Below are 18,608 nucleotides of genomic sequence, written 5' to 3' on the forward strand. Positions count from 1 at the left end.
GTGCGTATATTGTGCGGTATCGGATCTTTGACAGTGGCCAAGAATAAATATTTAGTCTATGAAATAGCACCCAGAGATCTTTTACCTGATGTGTGCTTTCAGCAGGCAGAGTACTAAGTTATTTGTGCGTGCAACTTAGTCGTCACTAAAAATAATTACTGGAGAATACCTTTTGTCTTTCCACAGGTTTTTTTCCCTTATTAGTTTTCAGTAAGCTGAGCCGCAGTTAACCAAAACCGTGTTGTGCTCTGCTAATTCACCCGGCAGAGGGAGCGTCTCCGCCATCTACAGAATCGTGGTGGTGTCACTAAGTGGTAGCGAAGGTTCTGGTGGCTGGGAAAGCACAGAAACAGGGGAGGTAACACGTATTTTCACTTGGTAACGTTTCTATATTTGATTTCATTATTGGGGTCAAGGCTGTTATCGTTTCCTCTGCTGTTAGTACGGATATCAAAGGCAGGAAACAAAAAAGATACTACAATTGCAAACATGACTTCTGGAAAAAAAAAAAAAAAAGTGTATGTCCTTTGGCTCTTGGATTTATTCTGAAACAGGAGTTGGTTCGTTCCAAAGTTTGACGGGCAGACCAGACCTCTGGGAGGATGACACGATGGTTTGTCCCTTTAGAAAGTCGACACAAGTACCGTCCATGTCAGAGTCAGAAAGATGGCGAGTGGAACGCTCGCGGGGTTCTCAGCCGTGCTGCTCAGCAGTTTGGACGTTAGCCATGTTCTGTATTGTGATAAGCGGACGTAGATCCCAGGATACGCTGGTCGGCCGCAGCCCAGTCCGAAGCTGGAAATCCCGATGAGGTAGTATTTGTTGGTGCCAGGGTGATAACACGCTAAAGGTCCACCGCTGTCTCCCTACAAATAAGCAATATAACGAACTAGTAACATATTCCTGGCCGGGAGACAAGGCAGAAGTCAGTCAGTAATGTGTCCGCTTTTTTTCTTAACTCTTTTTAATCAGCTCAGTTAACCGGACAGTAATGACAGTAATACGTGGCTAGTAGAACGCAGACAAACTAAGACACAATGGGGTGACGCTGGGTGACAGTACCGGGACTCGAGGCCCGTGCCTACCTTAGTTTCAGTGTCTTTAACTAAAGTTCTGTTGTTTCTGCGCCTTTTAATTCCAAGGCTGGTCCCCCTAAACTTTCTCTCTCCTCAGTTAACGTGAGCATACAGTGTCCGCACAAGGTGTAAGTGCCGAGACCAGGGTAACGAGGGCACAGCCCCGAGTCTTTGCCACATCACCCGCTGAAAGGGAACCGCTGAGGAGAGCGGGAGGTGTGTCAGACAGCGTACTTATGAACGCCTTACGGTCCTCTATTATAAATGTCTCCCTATCACAACTGGTGCCCCGGCTTTTGCATGCCAGCACTTTTGACCTGAGAATTGTCTTTTCTGAGAAAGAGATGCCGATTGCTCAACGTTTAAATCAAAATCTCGCCGTATCACAGAGCCATCGCGCTTCCCAACGCTGCTGCTCTTTCAACAGCATAGAAACAGGCGGGATGCTCGCGCGCTTCACACGCGCCGTGTGTGTACGGGGATACCTGTGTGTATCCACAGGTGTGTTTGTGTAATGCGTGATTCATTAACATCTTTGTGGCAAGTGTTATATAAAATATGTTTGAGTTCTTTATCTTTTCGCTTTGTTACCTTACTCTGGTCTTCTTCCGAGCGTCACTGAATTCTTTGTGTTTTCGAGGTGTGTTTTTGCTTTGGAATCACCATCTCGCCTCTCTATTTATGACACTTTTGCAGCAGGACATGTTTTCTGCTTAACATTTGTGCCATTTTAATGAATTATGCTACAACTGCTGGTCATCACGGTGCCCCTGAGCCGCTGGCTGGGAGGTTTCCCTGGTGGCCGGTGGGGCACCGTGTCCGTTCGTACCTGGCAGGCATCGATGCCTCCGAATCGAGAGCCGGCACAAATCATGTTCTTGTTCACCAGCCCCCCGTACGATTCCGAACCGTTACAGATGCTGTAAGGAATGATTTCCACTTGAGCTTCTTTTAACACAGCCGAAGTATCACCTTTAACAGAAGACCGCATATAGAAAGGTAAAATATTTATGCTGTTGTGTGTAGCAATTCTTACCGTGCTCCTTTTTCCCCCTGTTTAGCGTAAGCATGTTTCTGTACGGGTACAGACATGTACGTAATACAGAGATTGTGCCGCCTTCTAACAGAGTTAAACTTAAGTGGGTTAAGGACTTGCACACTTGGATTTGATGTAGTTTTTTGCAGTTCTTATTCTGAAGAAACGCCGATGGCCATAATGCCGCTCACTAGCCTTGCTCCAAATGTCAGCGGCAACTTATCGGCCAAGCTTGTACGATCCCCAGCCGTCCTCGAAATTTCCACACCAGAAAGACGCGGCAGCACCAGCTGACAAAAAGTTTGTGCTCGTTGTGATTAAAGGGAGAATTTGAGGGAGTGCAGCCACTTGTAAAATACACGGGGACCCCTGGGTTCACAAGGCACGGCATCAGAATTGTTGTTTTTCAATAAAAAAGCCATTTCTAGCAGACAGCATTGAGTAGCTGTACCATGAATCTGAAAGTCAGGCTGGCTTATTTTCCTTTTTTTTGTGTTATACGTGGAAGAAAGGCTAGAAAACTTCTCTTTTGGGTACACCTGCGTAGCTCTAACCTGCTTTGAATGGAAAAACCACTGAAAGCAGACGTTCAATTGCGGAAGGGTTCCATTTGTTGTGTGGTGCGACTATAACCTTATAACTCGATCAGCAACGCAAGGGAAGGTTTACCTTGCTCGGCCGTGCGTCCCCAGCCGCTGATGAAGCATTCCGTCCCGTTCTCCATGCCCGGGGGAAGGTCTGGGGGGGGTAAGCAGATGGGCTGGATGTAGCTGCTGTAGCGAACTGCGTAACCCAGTTCAAATAACGCAATGTCGTTTTCAAAGGTTTCTCTCTTGTATTCTGGGTGCACGGTGATGCTTCTGATCTTTCTTTTTACCGTGTGTCTGCCGTTTTTCTGCAGGTTATGCACGCCCAAAACCGCTCTCCAGGAATATGGGCCCCTAAGAGAGAATTCATGTATTTTTTACCATTACGTTCAAGTAAGTAACGTTTCTTGACGGCATTGATTTAACCAATTGTTTTACTGTTGGCTTACGCGCCTTTAGATATACTCATTGAAAAGCCTGTAGTGAATACTTTCTGGAACAAATTTGGCTAATTACCATCCTGTTTTGCACACTCAGTTTGTCTAAGGCTGGTTACGGCTGTTAAGGCAAATTCGGATTAATGATTTAAGCTGATGCTCAGATTTTGCTTCCCACCCCACCTCAGCAGAGGCCACCCGGGAGATAATCTTTTGAAAAAGACGAAAACACGGATTTATTTTGCAGAAAGGAGGTAGGCTTGTATCCACAATGCTTATAAAGACTGTGTTTGTACGCAGATTTGGGAAATCCATTAACTAGAAGTTACAAATAATGAATATCGACTTAATATTAAATTTAGAAATACGGCCAGGATCATTCAGACCCGATTTCTATTCAAGTACGTTGAGAAAAAAATCTTCACTGACACTAAGTGGGAATTGAATTTGGACTGTGATGAGCAAAGGGCAGGCTGTAAAATTCAGATTAACCTTCAAAATTCTCCAGAGCGTAAAATAGAAATTAAATTGATTATTTGCAATATGATGCCTCTCTAAATTAATGTTTGTAGAAGGGCATTTAAAGAAACAAGGAGCTAATCTAACAAAGTCCTGATAAATGATAAAATTCCAAAGTTCAGAGATTTTTACAGTTCAGTTTCCCTCTAGTTCATGGTTATTTCAACACAGTCAATATGAACCTGCACGAACTGGATTTCGTAACGATGCTAAAGACTATGAAAAGACAAGAGCGATGAGAACGCTGAGCTGCAGCAGAGGTGCTGGAAGTACAAGGAAAAGGCCAGTTCTGAGGAATGTTGCTACTTTTTTTTTTTTTTTTCCTTTTTACAACGTGGTAAAGTGCCAAATTGGTGGTTCTGTTAAACAGGAAAAATGGAAACCGCGTTAAAACTACAGAATAGTAATGTTTCTAATTTAAATATTGCAACATTTTCTTCTTGCAGTGAGCTTTACTAGTTTAGAAAAATGTTCTTAATCAGAAAAATTAGAGCTCCATGGGAAAAAAAGCTCCCAACCTAACAAAAAATGTCACCTAGATCAAAAGCAAACAAGCCCTCGTTGAAAATAACAACGGTTGTTCTGGGCCAAGCCATAAGGGCATATCCCACACGTGTTGATGCTGCCTTACAAAGATGTAACTTTGCATCCCGCGCTGGGCTGGTGGCTGTCACCACACGGGACCGGTACAGCGAAGGTGACAAAGGGGACACACAGCCTTTGGTCCCTAGAGCTGCGACCGGTCCCTGGGATGGGCCCTGTCAGTAAACGGGGGTTGCAGATTTGCATCTGCACAGTGGTGCTGCCCCGGGAGAGCTCGGTCTGGAGCCCGGGAGGACACGGAGCTGCTGGAGCGGGGCCGGAGGAGGCCCTGGAGCTGCTGGGAGGGCTGGAGCCCCTCTGCTGTGGGGACAGGCTGAGAGAGCTGGGGGGGTTCAGCCTGGAGAAGAGAAGGCTCCGGGGAGACCTTGGAGCCCCTTCCAGTCCCTCAAGGGGCTCCAGGAAAGCTGGGGAGGGACTCTGGAGCAGGGAGGGGAGCCATGGGACGAGGGGGAAGGGTTTTACACTGAAAGAGGGAGATTTAGGTGAGATCTGAGGAAGAAATTCTTGGCTATGAGCGGGGTGAGCCCCTGGCCCAGGTTGCCCAGAGAAGCTGTGGCTGCCCCATCCCTGGAGGGGTTCAAGGCCAGGTTGGCCGGGGCTTGGAGCAACCTGGGCTGGTGGGAGGTGTCCCTGCCCAGGGCAGGGGGTGCCACTGGGTGGGCTTTAAGGTCCCTTCCCATGCAAACCATTCTATGAATTGCCTTTGTTCAGAGGTTCACCTACGACATCACCTGTGGTAGGGGATGCTCTGCTGACCTACTGCGCCCTCCTCGTCGTTAATAACGAGCTCTCAGGGTGAATACGTACTCCCTTCCTGCCACGCAGTGGCCCGCGGTGAGGACCGAGTTCTTGTTCACCAGAACTCCCCCGCAGACGTGGGTGAAGTGGGTGCCGGGCCGGCGGAGCTGGAGGCTGACGGCCCAGGGCCAGGCGCCCACCTCGGCATCGTGTCCCCCCACGACGCGGGACCCCGGGATGACGTCCAAGAGCGGGCGCTCCCCACACCCTGCCAAACACAACAGCCCGTTAACATCGCTCGCACTGGAAAACAGAGCTTTTGGGGCGCTGGCAGCATTTTGGGGGGGGTTGATTTTTTTTTTTTTTCCTCCTTAATCTACAGCGTTACTTGCTGTGGGGTATCTGATGTTTGCCGCTGGAGCCCCGGCTTCTGGGTGCTTCCATAGGTTGTATGAAATGTGTGTGTTTCACCTGGTTACAGGCACGTTTCCTGCATATGGATTTATTCTGCGCACTGATGCTGAGCGGGCTCCAGCCGCTGTGTGAATTCATCTCGTTTCGGTGCAGACAAAGCCCTCCGTGTGTTTGCGGGGCGCCCTGGGCCGCCGCAGCCCGTGTGCCCCCGCCGTTCTCCCCCGCCATCCCCTCAGACCCTCCGCCCGCCCCGGACCAGCCCCGGTACCCTGGGCGAGAGCCGTCCGGGCCGCTGGGCCGGGCAGGGCAAGGGCCAGGGCCAGGAGCAGCGGCAGCATGAGGGCGGCGACGGGCCCGCCCCGCCGTGTCCTCCCTCAGGGGCCGCAAAATGGCGGCAGCGCCACCAACGGCCGCTGAGGCGACGGCGCCCGGCGGGGAAACATCCCCCCCCCCGGCCCCGAGCGCGGAACGTTCAACACGGGGGTTTAACGCGGCGGTGAGGGGCGGCGTTAGCGGCGGGGAGGTGGCCGAGGGGCGGGGGGAGGGCGGTGTTAGCAGCGGGATGGCGGCCGTGAGGGGCGTGTGGGGAGGCAGGGCACCGGGCCGCCCCTCACACCCCGGCGGCGGGCGATAAACGCTTGCGGGCCGGGCAAAGGTGGGGAGGGAAGGGCAGGGCAGGGCAGGGCAGGGCGGCTGAGGGTTGGGAGTTCAGGCTTGCAAGTTACAGGTTGGGAGTTCAGGGTTTTTGTCCGACTGCGCCTTCTGCGGGGCTGGGATGCCAACGGCGGGTCGCGGTTTCACCCCCCGCCGGCAGCTGAGCCCCCCGCAGCTGCTCGCTCACCCCCCGCCATGTTTGCACGGGGGAGAGAATCGGAAGGTCAAAAGGGAGGAAAAACTGGTGGGTTGAGATAAAGACGGTTTAATAAGTAAAGCAAAAGCCACACGGAAGCGAAACGAACCAAGGGATCCGTTCCCGGCTCCCCATGGCAGGCGGGGGGTTCAGCCATCCCCGGGAACGCCGGGCTCCATCCCACGGCATGGTGCCTTGGGAAGACAAACGCCATCACTCCCGCTGTCTCTCCTCCTTCCCCAGCTTTACACCCCGAGCACGCCACGGTGTGCTCTGGAACATCCCCGTGGCCAGCCGGGGTCGGCTGTCCCGGCCGTGTCCCCCCCGGCACCTGCTGCCCCCCACCCGTCGCTGGCCGGGGGTGAGGAGCAGGAACGGCCTCCAGAGCTCAGCAACAGCCAGAGCCACCGCTGCGCTGTCACACTCTCCCCATCAAACCCAAACCACGGCACCGCTCCAGCTGCTCACCGCTGTCACCTCCGTCCCAGCCCAAACCATGACCGTGGAGGGGGGGGAGAGCGGGTCGAGCCCAGCGCCGGCCTGCAATGGCTGCCCCCCAGCGTGGGGAGCACCCGCAGGGATCCCTTCCCGGAGTTCACCAGACGTAGGCAGACGTTCCTTTGAGTTAATACGTTTATTTTCCTGCCTGCTGGGCTGTTTTCCATTCTCCTGCAGCCTCCCGGCATCCTGCATGGCTGCGCTGGGTCTGACACGGCACCGTCAGCAGCACGAGGGCTTCAGAGACGCTTAGAAAACTGACCCTCTCTTCTCATTTGACACTTGAATCAGAAAGTTAATTAAAGTCCTTCACCGCGTTGACTAGATTCGGAGGTCTGGATTAGCCTATGCCGTGTTGTTTGTGTTGTTTATGCCAAGGACTCGGGGGGGCAGGGGAGTGGGCTGTGAGCTACTTCACGGCGTACCCAATGATGTGGGGCTTGATGGGCGTCCAGGGCAGCGCCACGCTGGTGTGCCGCAGGCTCAGCTCCGAGAAGTTGGCCTGTTCGAGATTCTTCCAGATCTCCCTCGTTAGGCAGCACCCGGCAAAGACGAGTTTCCAAGTCGGATAGCAGACCTGCTGCCAAAAGTACCTCCAGCTGGAACGGTCGGCGGCCACGTGCTCCAAGAAATAAAAAACGCCTCCCTGGGGAAAACAAAGTCGTTTTACAGAGCAGGCGCCGGGGCCCGGCTGAACTTCTCCCCCCATTCCCGCCTCCTCCCCAGTGCAGACCAGTGCCTGTGCCCTTCCCTCGCTCATCGGCATTCTCCCACCCCTTCCCTGCTTTTGTGGTGTCAGTTGGAATTAGTGTGAGCAGGAAACTTGCAGAGACTGAAAATGCCTGTTCAAAAAGCGTGAAGGGTGTGCTTACTCGATCCCGCTTTCATTATAGCAGTAGTTCGTTGTCTTTTTTGTTTCGATTACAGTTGCTAGCATGTCATTTTTTTTCCAAAGGAAACTAAGAAATGGGTAAATCCTGCTCAAGCTCAGCAGTTTTTGACAACGCAAAGGATTGTCTTGAAAGTGCCATTTTAAAGACTGAAAGTCCATTGCAAAAAACACCCCAACAAAACAGCTTTTTTTAAATCTTTAACTTGATTAGTATATTACAGGGAAGGCATTTCATGAGACTGTTGCAGTCATACAGGTAGATCAGCCCCACTTCTAACAGGCTAAAGCAGTTTATTTAAAATGCAGATTTTCACTCTGGCTCAAAGAGCTTGCCACCAAAGAAAATCTGGTGTGGGGGGGAGAGAGACAGCACCAGAGGAACCAGTTCGGCTCTAAATGCTAAACCATAATTAATTACTTAGAAAATTAATGGCAGATCTAGTTGGCAGACTGTGTTACTTTTAGGGGTTTGCTTTTAAGACCAGGACGGACCGACCAGTGTGTTGCTCCTGCTTTGCACCATTTGGCAGTGCCGAGTGGTCGTGGGGAAAGAAACTGGGTCTGCTTTGTATGCTCAAAAACAACTCTCTTTTTTCTTCCCTTTTTTTTTTTTTTTTTTTTTTTTTTCCTTATCTCTTGGTGCAGTGCCTCTGGAACAGATGATAAAGGTAACAACAGAGTTTTTATTCAGATACTCACTGGTCGGAGCACTCGCAGAACCTCCCTCAGGGTGCCGTTCACGTCCTGCACGGAGCAGAGGACCAGGGTGCAGACCACGGCGTCCACAGAGCCGCTGGGCACCTGGTGCAGGTCTTCTCCTGCGGCGACCAGGAAACGCTCGTACTGGACGTGCTGGTTCTTGTTCATGCTTCTGGAGAGGCCTTGCTGGAAGTTGGGGTTTATGTCGGTGCAGGTGACTCTGCAGCCTGGCGGGTAGAACTGGAAGTTGGGACCGCAGCCGGTCCCGATCTCCAGCAGCTTCAGCTCTCCTGAGGGGCTCTTGAAGTTGGGTAGGTTGTGAAATAGCTCCTGCTTCTGCTTTTTCACTTTACTTTCGTGAACTGCAGAAAGCTTCTCTAAGAAGAAAGGGAAAAATATCTTCTTGCAGAAAGGCTCCCATATGCCCAGGAAGGACAGCAGGTAGATGGGCATGGCCAGCAACGCCAGGCAGGCGCGGAGGAAGAGGATGCTGGGCTCTGTCATCTCCAGCGTGGGGCAGAGGAGCAGCACTGGGCAAAACTAGTTCTTCTGCGTGTTACAGACCTTGAAATTCAGCCCTTGAAATTCACGCGCTTGCTCTCTTCCTCCTGGAGTATATTCAGCTCCTTGGACCGATCCGGTAGACTTTTCTCTAAAGCTGATTTTAAAGTCCGGTCACAGGCAAGGACAGGGGACGTGGGAGCGCGTCCCAGAGAGCGTCCCAGCTCCGGCAGAGGAGGAGCTGTCAGGCTGTTACGTACCCTGCATAAACTGGGCAGTTCAACTTCGTGTGCAGCCACTGGCAAAATGTCAGAGCCTGCCCTAATTTGGCATTCAGCAGCTTCAGGTTACAGGTCGTAGCTCTTAAAACCACGGTATGTTGACATGAGGGAGCTGAAGGAAATTAATCTAAACTCCGGATTCGCTGTTAGGTGTTTCATTAGGAGTTTAATTAACATTTCAGTTAAAAGGCATTTGTTTAAGACTTAATTTACCCCCCCTGTTGTAAGTGGCTGGATGAGCTAGGCAGCTGCTTGCTCTGTGCTCTCTCTGCAACAGCAGTTTTCAGTCTTTCCACTTTGTGGACACCTAAAATACGTCGGCGTGCGCATACGGGCTCCTCTGCAGTGGAGGAGCTTGCCGTCTTAGTTATCCTCCAGCCCTTTGGCAACCACGGAACAGAGAGAAAACGATTTATTAATTCAGTAATAGTGGCACGCAGTATATGGCTTGGTCTTATTATTAACTTCAGCAGCTGGAATCACCGATTCAGTCGACGCTAAATGCATTCTGGAAAACTTTTTCAACTTTGCAGTCGGCAGTGCTTTTCCAAAGGGCTTGGCAGCAGCATGGATCAGCCACAGGCACTGAATCGCTCTGCCCCAGGTGAGCCTGGTACAGGGAAGGGAGGACTTAAGGTCCTCGGGGGTGTGGCAGGGACATTTTTGGGGGTCCGGAGAAGGGTGGAGACAGGATACCTGTGGGGTGACCGGGAGGGACAAACTGGGGATGTGATGGGACAGAGGGACCGTGGGGAGGGGTGTAGAGTACCAGGGAGGGTGTAGTGAGGGGGAGGTTGGTCTCTTCTCCCAAGTAACCAATGACTGGACAAGAAGAAACGGCCTCAGGTTGCACCAGGGGAGGTTTAAGATGGATATTAGGAAAAATTTCTTCACCAAAAGGGTCATCAAGCATTGCCCAGGCTGCCCAGGGCAGTGGTGAAGTTGCCATCCCTGGAGATAATCTAAAAGCTGGGCAGACGTGGTGCTGAGGGACATGGGGGGGTCTATAGGTGTCCATCCTCCATCCAGACAATTAAGAGAAATTATATCAGCAACTTACACAGCGTACAGCAAAACCGGTGAAGAAAACCACAGCTCCATCTTTAATAAAGTCAGGAATTCTAGGAAAATGCAGTGCTCCTGGAATAAAGAAAAGCAGGCTATTAAATCATCTGGGCACCCCTGAACACTCGTTACAAACTTATTGACTTGAGAAGAAAAAGGAAAAACCAAAAAAAAAAAAAAACCCCATCAAGTTGACTTTCTACTATTCAGGCTGCGGAACATCAACTGGTTCTGAAGGGTTTAGCTCAAACTTTTTACCTCTGCCTCTCTAAACACCAAAACACGCTCAGCCCCGAAGCTGCCGCTGACCCAGCGCCGGCAGAATGAGCTGCGGGAGAGAGGCCGGGGCTTATATACCCTCTGGCCACACCCACTGGCATCAGGCCACGCCCCCTGCTCGCTGCCCCCGCCCTCTGGCCACGCCCACCGCTCTCGGGGGGCCCCGCCCATCGCCCTTCCCACAATCTCCCGGGAAAAGGTGGGGGGGTTTTTTTTGGCCTCCTGCCTTCCGTTCCCGGCAGGGGAAGCGCCGCCCCTGGCTGGTTCCGTTCGTGAGTTCTGAGTCGCCTCTGGTGGTTCTCTCACCATCTGTCTTTACGTGCTGTCAGTTTGCGGTTGCGGGGAAGAGATTTCCGCGGTGGTGGCTTTATTTTTGTAATCTGCGGGCGTTTTGGGGGTTAGCCGGTAACCGTTTTCTGTGGTTGCGGGAGTGCGGGAAGCAGGTGATTTACGGAGGACTGAGGGGACGCTTCCGGGATGCTGGAGGACTGAAGTGCCATAAAGACGCGCTTCGGAGGACTGAGGGGGCACTTCCGGGATGCTGGAGGACTGAAGTGCCATAAAGACGCGCTTCGGAGGACTGAGGGGGCACTTCCGGGGTCCTGGAGCACCGCGGGGCCATGGAGATGGACACCGGGAAGACTGACGGGGGCCAGGGAGTGCGGTAAGAGCCGGGACGGGAGGGCCGATGGCCGCTCTCGGGGCTGGCCGGGCTGCACAGCACCCGCTCCGGGTGGTAGGGAGCTCGCCGGAGCCCCGGCGGTTCCGCTTCACCCTCCGGCCGCCGCTCTCTGGGGCCCGGCGCCGGCTCGTGGCCGCGAACCGCGCATGCGCACGAGCTGCGGGCGGCGGGCGGCGGGGCCGGGAGGGCGGGGCTAAAACTGGCGGGGGGCGGGGCCAGAGCGCACGCGCAGCGCCGGGCGGCAGCCCCCCCCCCCCCCCCCCCCCCCAATCACCCCGCTCGCAGCGCCCGTTAGTGTGATGAGCGGTGACCGGTCTCAGCCCGCTTTAGTCCAGCCGGGAACCGGAACCGCTTCCCGGGTTACACTCGCAGCCTAGGCAGCGCCTCCGCACCCAAAAACCTGCCCCACGGGGGTTTCCCCCCCCCAAAACGAGCCCCAGGGACGCCACATTGCTCCGCGGGGGGGCACCAGGGCCGGGGACCAAGGAGGGAGGTGGGGGTGGCACCTCATCCACAACATAAAAATGGGTGATTTTGGCTTTTGCGCATTAAATTTTATTCCTTTTTTTCCTTTCTGTCTGCACAAATCAATATAAAGCACAGACATTTACAGGTGTATATACATTTTTTTTCAGGGAATTTATATCATCTCTTTACACTTATATCAAAAATCTGTTTAGACTTAGATCTGCTTAGACTGATGCATTAGCACTTACGCTATACAACATCTATTTAGACTGACGGCTTACACATCTATTTTGACGCTAATATCTTTTTATAAGTAAATTTTCAGCATTTTTATATTCAAACATCTTTTATATAACAGAGAATCACAGAATCACGGAGTGCTGAGAGACAGAGGTTTTAATTTTGAACTCATTTTACATAAATAAATGACAATTATTTTCCAATATATATATATATAAAAACGAGAGATTTTTCTTTATTTCAGCACCTCACGCCCAGAGTGACAGGTTTTGACATTTTTCTTTTTTAAATGCATCCCAATAAATTTTAGACATTTTGGGGCTGTGACCCACCTCTTTTTTTGGGGGGGGACCCCAAGTAACCCCCCCATCCCCCCCTCACCTGCTCCTCTGCCGCAGGACGGGGGGGGGGCAAATGACATCATCACCCCACCTACACACCCCGTTCTCCCCCTTAAAAGCCTTCCCAGGACCCCCTGGCCAGCCTGCGAAGCATTTTCCGGTAGGGCCGCGGCTCTGGCGACAGCTCCCACGCCCGAAGAGCCCCCCCAGCCCCTCTCAAGACCCCCTCCACCCCCCCGAGCCTCGTCAGGACCCCCGTCCCCGTCCCGTCCCCCCCAGTCCCCTTCATCACCCCTCGGCCCCCCCCCCCCCTTCCAAGACCCGTCTCACCCGCGCCCCCCCCCCCATCACCCTTCGGGAACCCTCAGCATTCCCCGCCTTGCCCAAGGGCCCGCCCGCCGGGTCCCGCTTCCAGCCCGGGCCGCCCCGCTCCGATTTCGAGCTGGCCGCCATTTTACCCCGCTCCCCTCCGCTTCCGGGGCACCCCGCCCACGCCGCGCGCCCATTGGCCGTTGCTCCAACTGCCCGCCCCCCCTTCTTGGGCAGCCGCACTCCATTGGTCCCTGGCTGCCGTCAATCCCCGCCGCGCCCCACCCCGGCGAGGTGATCCGACCAATGGGGAACGCGATACCCACGCTGGATTGGCCCACCCGCCCGGGAGCGGTTGCCATGGTGAAGACTGCTGCCGCCTCGCGGCCACGCTCCGTTACTGCAGGCGCGCGGGGCCTCGCATGCGCAGCACAGCGGGCGTCACGGCGCAACCCGGAAGCCGGTGCCGCAGCTCGGGGCGGGCGGGGCCGAGGAGGGCCCTATTTTCCCCAGATTGGGTGTGTTTTTTGCCTTTTCCATATTATTTAAATTTGGGGGGTGGTCACAGATGGTCGGGGGCGTGGTCACGGATGGTCGGGAGGAGGGGTCAGGGAGAGGAGGCGCGGCCATAGAATCGTAGAATGGCTGAGGTTGGAAGGGACCTTTAAGATCATCGAGTCCAACCTTTAGCCTACCCTGACAAGAGCCGCTTCTAAACCATGTCCCTCAGTGCCCCATCCACCCTTTTTTTAAACACCTCCAGGGACGGTGAATCCACCACCTCCCTGGGCAGCCTGTTCCAATGTTTAATAACCCTTTCAGTGAAAAAATGTCTCCTAATATCCAATCTAAACCTCCCCTGACGTAACTTGAACCCGTTTCCCCTCGTCCTATCACTTGTCACCAGGGAGAAGAGGTCAGCCCCCATCTCTCTACAACCTCCTTTCAGGTAGTTGTAGAGGGTGATAAGGTCTCCCCTCAGCCTCCTCTTCTCCAGGCTAAACAACCCCAGCTCCCTCAGCCGTTCTTCGTAAGGTTTGTCCTCCAGACCCCTCACCAGCTTTGTAGCCCTTCTCTGGACACGCTCCAACACCTCAATGTCCCTCCTGTAGCGAGGGGCCCAAAACTGAACGCAGTACTCGAGGTGGGGCCTCACCAGTGCCGAGTACAGGGGGATGATCACTTCCCTAGTCCGGCTCACCACACTATTCCTGATACAGGCCAGGACGCTGTTGGCCTTCTTAGCGTGTCCAGATATCCGCCTTGTTAGCCCTGCCCCCGATTCTTACCCAGAAACGCTCAGTCTCATTAGCACCATCATTAAGTTCAAAGCATCCATAGCACTCCTTAACATACAGGGCCACCCCCCGCCTCTCCTTGCTTGCCTATCCTTCCCGAAGAGCCTCTAGGCATCCATGGCAGCACTACAGCTACGTGAGTCACCCCACCACGTTTCTGTGATGGCGACTACATCATAATCATCCTGCTGCACAATGGCTCCCAGCTCCTCCTGTTTGTTGCCCGTGCTACGTGCATTAGCGTATAAGCACTTCAGCTGGGCTATCGGTCCTTTCTCCTTTTTACTGGCGGGAGCCGAAATTCTGCCACCCCCAGACTTATTCCTAAGGAGCCCAGTTACGCCCCCTGTCTTTTCCAAGTCTAGTGCCAGCGTGCCACCTTCAGGCTTTTTGCCAGCCAGCTTGGATCTATCCCCATCCCCCCATAGGTGCCCGGGGGCATGGCCAGGGAGGGCCAGGAAACCTCGAGCATTGCTCCGGCAGCGAAGGCGCCAGGAGGGAAAAGTGTGGCGTGTTCTCACGGTCTCTGGGAAACCCCTGCATCACCCCACGAGCCTCGAGGTCCCAGGCTTCCCTGGAGCCATCGTCCTCAAACCCACCTTTTTTCACTGGGGTGAACTGGGGTGCACCAGACCCAGGGTAGGGATGGAGGGGACTTGGGCGGGTGGGGGGCTCCCCAGTCTCACAGCCAGGATGGAGAGGGGGATTTTGGGGTGCTCAGTCTGTTATGGGGACAGAGGGAGCCTGGCGGGGGGGGGGGGGGGGCCCAGCCCCATAGCAGGGAGGGAGGGGGGGACTTGGGGTGCCCAATCTGGGGTGGGGATGCATGGGAACTGGGGTGCGCCAGACCCATGGTAGGGACAGAGGGGACCTGGGGGCCTCCCCAGTCTCACAGCCAGGATGGAGAGGGGGACTTGGGCACGCCCAGGCTGTGCTGGGGATGGAGGGAGCCTGGAGGGGCCCCAGACCCATAGCCGGGACGGAGAGGAGAAGATTTTATACATATATCTATCTATATATCTAGCTCTCTCCTCAGCAGGAGCAGGCTGAGACCAGCCACGGTGTGACAGCGATGGCTGGCCTGACAGCCCCTGTGTCTTTGCCTTCCCCCTCAGGGAAGGGGGAACTTGATCAGCTGCGACCTGGGGGTGTGGTGGGGGGCCCAGGGGGACACGTGGGGGCTGATACACTGCGCCCTGCAATGCCTGGAGCTGGCGCTGATGGGGGGGTTCCCAGGGCCAGGGAGGCCCCAGCCTCAAAAGGAGGGGATGGGTGTGTAAGGGGGCCCTTGGGACAACAGCCCACAGCCAGCCCTGGCCCCCGCCGAGCTGGGGCAGAGCCCCCCCCTCCACCTTTTTCAATAAAGGAGCGATTTTAAGAACACACCGCAGGAGCTGGGAGTCCTGTGTGTCCCCCCGCCCCGGAGGACACCCACAGCGGGGCGGGGGAAAAACACTTTATTGGAAGGTGACAATCTCCAGCCCCGGGGCTGTGGGCAGAAGTGGCCCAGCACCCTTGGGGAGGTGGCTGAAGGGAACTAGGGGTCCCCATCGCCAAACTGGGGGCTGTAGGGACCCCCCCCACCCCTGTGGGGGGCCAGTGGGTGGGACCGGGCAGAGCAGCCCCCAGCCCTTGTCACTGCTGGGCCAGTTTGGCCGCCTCCGCCTTGATGAGGGCGATCAGGTCCTGGTTGATGAGGAACACGAAGCGGAGGCTGGCGATCTGGGGCGGGGGGAGGTGCAGAGAGTGAGCAGGGTGGGACCCCCAGCCCCCCTCCCAGGGACCCCCCCTCCCACGCCAGGACCCACCTCCACCACCGAGTTGTTGTTCAGCTTCCACTTGTTGCCGCCGAGCACGGGGCGCCCGTCAATGTAGATGGGGCGCCGGCCCTCGTTAGCGATGAAGAAATCCCCGTTATTCTTCAGCTTGATGACACCTGGAGAGGTGAAACAGGGTGAGAGGAGTGGTAAACGCAGCCCCCCCACCTCTTCCAGAGCCCCCCCCCCTGCCCCAAGACCTGACCCAGCCCCGATTCCCAGCCCTACCCTGCTTGCGGGAGATCTTCCAGGCCGGTCCCTCCAGCGCCAGGTCCACGTCGATCTGGTTGTCCTTCGTGGCTCTGCCCAGTGTGATCTGGGGAGGGCAGAGAAGCATCAGGGGGCTGCGGGGAGGCTGGGGGGGGGCTCTGCTGGGGCGCGGGGGGGCTCCACAATATCTGTACTCACCTCCCGGGAGCGCATGAGGTACCGCACCATGCGGCCCCGCAGCACGGCCAGCGTCTGGCTGTCGAAGTCTGGGGAGCTCATGCCTGGAGGAAGGCAGGGTGAGAGGGGTTGGAGGGACGGACAGGGGTCTGGGGGGGGTGGACAGACAGCTGAGGGGACAGACAGGTGGCCCCCCCCGGTCCCCAGCTCTCACCTGTGATGCTGTCGACCAGCACCTGCCACTTGTGCAGCTCCTGCTCCAGCTGCCGGATCTCCCGCTTCTGGCGCCGGTCAGCCACGGTCAGCTCTGGGAGAAGGGGAGAAGGGAGCTGGGGAGGGTGGGGGGCACCTGCCCCCTCCCAGGGGGGCCCTGGGTCTCTCCCCACCCATTCAGGCTGCCCAGATGGGAGCAGGCCGGACTCACCGTGCTCCAGCACCTCGTCCCGCACATCCCTACGGAGGAGAAAAGGCAGGATGAGACAGTGCCACCCCACGTCCCCCCAGCGCGGCCTCTGTCCCCACCCCAGTCCCCCAGAACCCTCACTTCAGCTTGCTGTCGTCAAGCATGTCCTCAGCATCCGAAAAGTTCAGCACTTGGTCCCCCTTGGGCAGCGGCTGCACTGGAAGGAGCAGGAGGGGAGGGAGTGAGGGAGCTGAAGGCTGCAGGGGACAGGGGACACAAGGGACAGGGGACCCTCCGGAGCCTCACCGGTCTGGTCGTCCAGCAGGTAGTACTGCTTCATGAGCTGCCAGTGGAGCTGCAGGGCCTTGGCCGTGCGGGAAGGGTAGAAGACATCAGGGTGCTTGTGGAGCAGTTCCTGGAAGGTGTCGAGCGTGGGCTGGCTGGTCTGCAGGGGGACAGGAGGGACACGTGTCACCAAGGACCCCTGAGACACCAAACTGGAGCCCCCCCACCCTGTTCCGCTCCCGGCCAGCTCTTACCGATCCCACCTTGGTCAGCAGCTGCTCCTCGGCTTTGCTGAAGAGCACTTTGCTCTGGATGGCGGCGATGGCCTCGGGGTGCAGCTGCCGCATGGCCTGGCAGGCCAGCCTTGGGGGGACACACACACACAGTGTGAGGGCCCCTGTGTCCCCCCCCAGGGATGGCTCTGCCCCTGCGCGCCTGCCCCGCACTCACTTGGAGATGATGGGGTCGTAGAGGAGCGCGTACCACCGCTCCTGGATCTCCCGCAGGTTGAAGCGGCAGCTGAACTTCACACCCAAGTGCACGGAGGTCAAGTCGTTGGTCTGGAAAAAGCCCCCGGCTGAGGGGACAGTCCCCGGGGACCAGCCCCAAACCACAGCGGTGCCACACACCCCCCTCTGAGGCTCCCTAGGGGACAGGCAGCCCCTCGGGGTCGTTACCTGCAGCACGGCATTGATGAGCAGGAGGTCATCGGCGGGTTTCCAGCGGCCCAGGTCCTTCGTCACCTGCAGGGACTGTTTGCTCTTCTTCATCCGCTTGGCGAGGCCAGGGGTCGGGACCGGGCTGGGCGCGATGGGGGTGGACACGGACTTGGAGACCTGGGTGGGCAGAGACAGAGGTCTGGGGTCTCACTGGGCTCCCCAGGCCCCCCGGCCGGCCCCTGGATGCCCCCGCCAGCCCTTCACCTTCTTCTTCTCGCTGGAGGAGGGCTCGCTGCCTGAGCAGCGCCCAGGCTCGACCCCACCGGTGCCCTTGGCCCGGCTGGAGGATTTGGCGAGGCTGCTCTCTACCAGCTCATCGTCAAACTTCTTCCGCTTGATGAACCTGGAAGAAACGAGACAGCTCCGAGCCCCAGTGCCTGCAGGCTGCCCTCTCCCGCAGGCAGGGGACAGGCAGGGGGGCAGGCCCGTGTCCCCCTCCCGCCCTGGCGTACCGCGAGGAGCTGCGGCGCTTGGGGATGGCGCCCGAGGCCTGGGCCGAGCCCCGCTTCTGCCCCGCCAGAGACTCCTCGTCCTCGGAGCGGCTCGTCGCGCCCGACGCCATCAGTCCAGAGAGCAGCACGTCTGCGGGGGAGAGAAAGCGAGAACTCACCCCGTGGGGCAGCCGGGCCCCCCATTGCAGGCGGGGAGGCAGATTTCCAGGGGGCTCATGAGGGACTCCGACCCTGGGGGGTGCGGGGAGGGGGACGGGACACAGAGCAGGAACGTAGAGACAGCCGGGACAAGCAGAACACGGGGCGGGGGGGAACGAAGGGAGCGTGGAGGTGGGGGGGACGACACGGGGGAGGTGGGTGACAGCGAGGGACACGGGGACAGGCAGCGGGAGAGACGGGGATGGGGCGGGGGGGGGGAGACGGGGACGTGAGGGGCCCGGGGAGTGGATGGGGGACACGGCGGGGAGGGGGCGCAGGGCCCTGTCAGGGCCCGCGGACAAATCCCCCCGGCCCCAGGAGGACCCAGGCCCGCCCCGCTCCCCCGCCCGGCCCGAGAGGACCCAGGGCCGCCCCCATTCTCCTCCAGAGCGGCTCCGGTGCCGCCACCGCGGCCTCACCATCCCCGGGAGCGGAGGCTCCGGCCGCTCCGCCACGGCGTCTGCCCGGCCGCCTCCATGGACGACGGCGCCGCTTCCGCGTACCCACCGGAAGACGATTTGACGTCATCATCAG

At 56.7% G+C, this 18,608-nt stretch overlaps 4 protein-coding genes across 6 annotated transcripts in view; 1 reads left to right on the top strand and 3 right to left on the bottom strand.

The window, feature by feature from the left end:
• The window catches only part of BLOC1S1 (biogenesis of lysosomal organelles complex 1 subunit 1), a 59,830-nt gene that overhangs the window by 14,937 nt on the left and 26,285 nt on the right, over positions 1-18,608 (top strand). The gene's annotated exons all lie outside the window — the stretch shown is intronic.
• TMPRSS12 (transmembrane serine protease 12) lies at positions 66-6,726 on the bottom strand. The gene is made up of 5 exons (XM_063359298.1): positions 5,679-6,726; positions 5,066-5,264; positions 2,782-3,053; positions 1,906-2,048; positions 66-866 (listed from the first exon to the last, which is right to left on the bottom strand). Exons 1-5 carry the CDS (start codon positions 5,746-5,748, stop codon positions 624-626), a joined length of 927 nt encoding a protein of 308 aa, XP_063215368.1. The 5' UTR covers positions 5,749-6,726; the 3' UTR covers positions 66-623.
• Positions 6,876-10,995, bottom strand: LOC134526945 (thiol S-methyltransferase TMT1A-like). Of its 3 annotated transcripts, none has more exons than XM_063359293.1 (4): positions 10,782-10,995; positions 10,192-10,271; positions 8,350-9,511; positions 6,876-7,404 (listed from the first exon to the last, which is right to left on the bottom strand). In XM_063359293.1, exons 3-4 carry the CDS (start codon positions 8,851-8,853, stop codon positions 7,168-7,170), a joined length of 741 nt encoding a protein of 246 aa, XP_063215363.1. In that variant the 5' UTR covers positions 8,854-9,511; positions 10,192-10,271; positions 10,782-10,995; the 3' UTR covers positions 6,876-7,167. The 3 variants fall into 3 exon arrangements, with proteins under 3 accessions (XP_063215363.1, XP_063215365.1, XP_063215362.1); XM_063359295.1 differs by lacking the exon at positions 10,782-10,995 and adding an exon at positions 10,455-10,519 and having other exon boundaries at positions 8,350-9,274; XM_063359292.1 differs by lacking the exon at positions 10,782-10,995 and adding an exon at positions 10,455-10,519.
• Positions 15,207-18,605, bottom strand: MCRS1 (microspherule protein 1). The gene is made up of 14 exons (XM_063358982.1): positions 18,494-18,605; positions 17,877-18,006; positions 17,629-17,767; positions 17,383-17,541; positions 17,156-17,265; positions 16,960-17,068; positions 16,727-16,865; positions 16,562-16,637; positions 16,442-16,470; positions 16,232-16,324; positions 16,039-16,121; positions 15,859-15,946; positions 15,622-15,749; positions 15,207-15,535 (listed from the first exon to the last, which is right to left on the bottom strand). The coding sequence occupies exons 1-14, from the start codon at positions 18,603-18,605 to the stop codon at positions 15,449-15,451; spliced, it is 1,482 nt and encodes a 493-aa protein (XP_063215052.1). The 3' UTR covers positions 15,207-15,448.

This window comes from Chroicocephalus ridibundus, chromosome 24, assembly GCF_963924245.1.
Source record: "Chroicocephalus ridibundus chromosome 24, bChrRid1.1, whole genome shotgun sequence".
NCBI classification, from domain to species: Eukaryota; Metazoa; Chordata; class Aves; order Charadriiformes; family Laridae; genus Chroicocephalus; species Chroicocephalus ridibundus.

Bases quoted from the DNA above. Each gene is read 5' to 3' on its own strand.
- TMPRSS12 (XM_063359298.1), bottom strand. From the start codon at position 5,748: ATGCTGCCGCTGCTCCTGGCCCTGGCCCTTGCCCTGCCCGGCCCAGCG. The intron at 3,054-5,065 runs GTACGTATTCAC...ATTCTCTCTTAG, and splicing joins CACTGCGTGGCAGGAAGGGA to GGGCCCATATTCCTGGAGAG. The intron at 2,049-2,781 runs GTAAACCTTCCC...CTTCTGTTAAAG, and splicing joins GGGACGCACGGCCGAGCAAG to GTGATACTTCGGCTGTGTTA.
- MCRS1 (XM_063358982.1), bottom strand. From the start codon at position 18,605: ATGATGACGTCAAATCGTCTTCCGGTGGGTACGCGGAAGCGGCGCCGT. The intron at 16,122-16,231 runs GTGAGAGCTGGG...GCCTTCCTCCAG, and splicing joins GCTGGTCGACAGCATCACAG to GCATGAGCTCCCCAGACTTC. The intron at 15,536-15,621 runs GTGGGTCCTGGC...CCCCCGCCCCAG, and splicing joins ACAACAACTCGGTGGTGGAG to ATCGCCAGCCTCCGCTTCGT.
- LOC134526945 (XM_063359293.1), bottom strand. From the start codon at position 8,853: ATGACAGAGCCCAGCATCCTCTTCCTCCGCGCCTGCCTGGCGTTGCTG. The intron at 7,405-8,349 runs GTGAGTATCTGA...TGTTTTCCCCAG, and splicing joins TTCTGCGAGTGCTCCGACCA to GGAGGCGTTTTTTATTTCTT.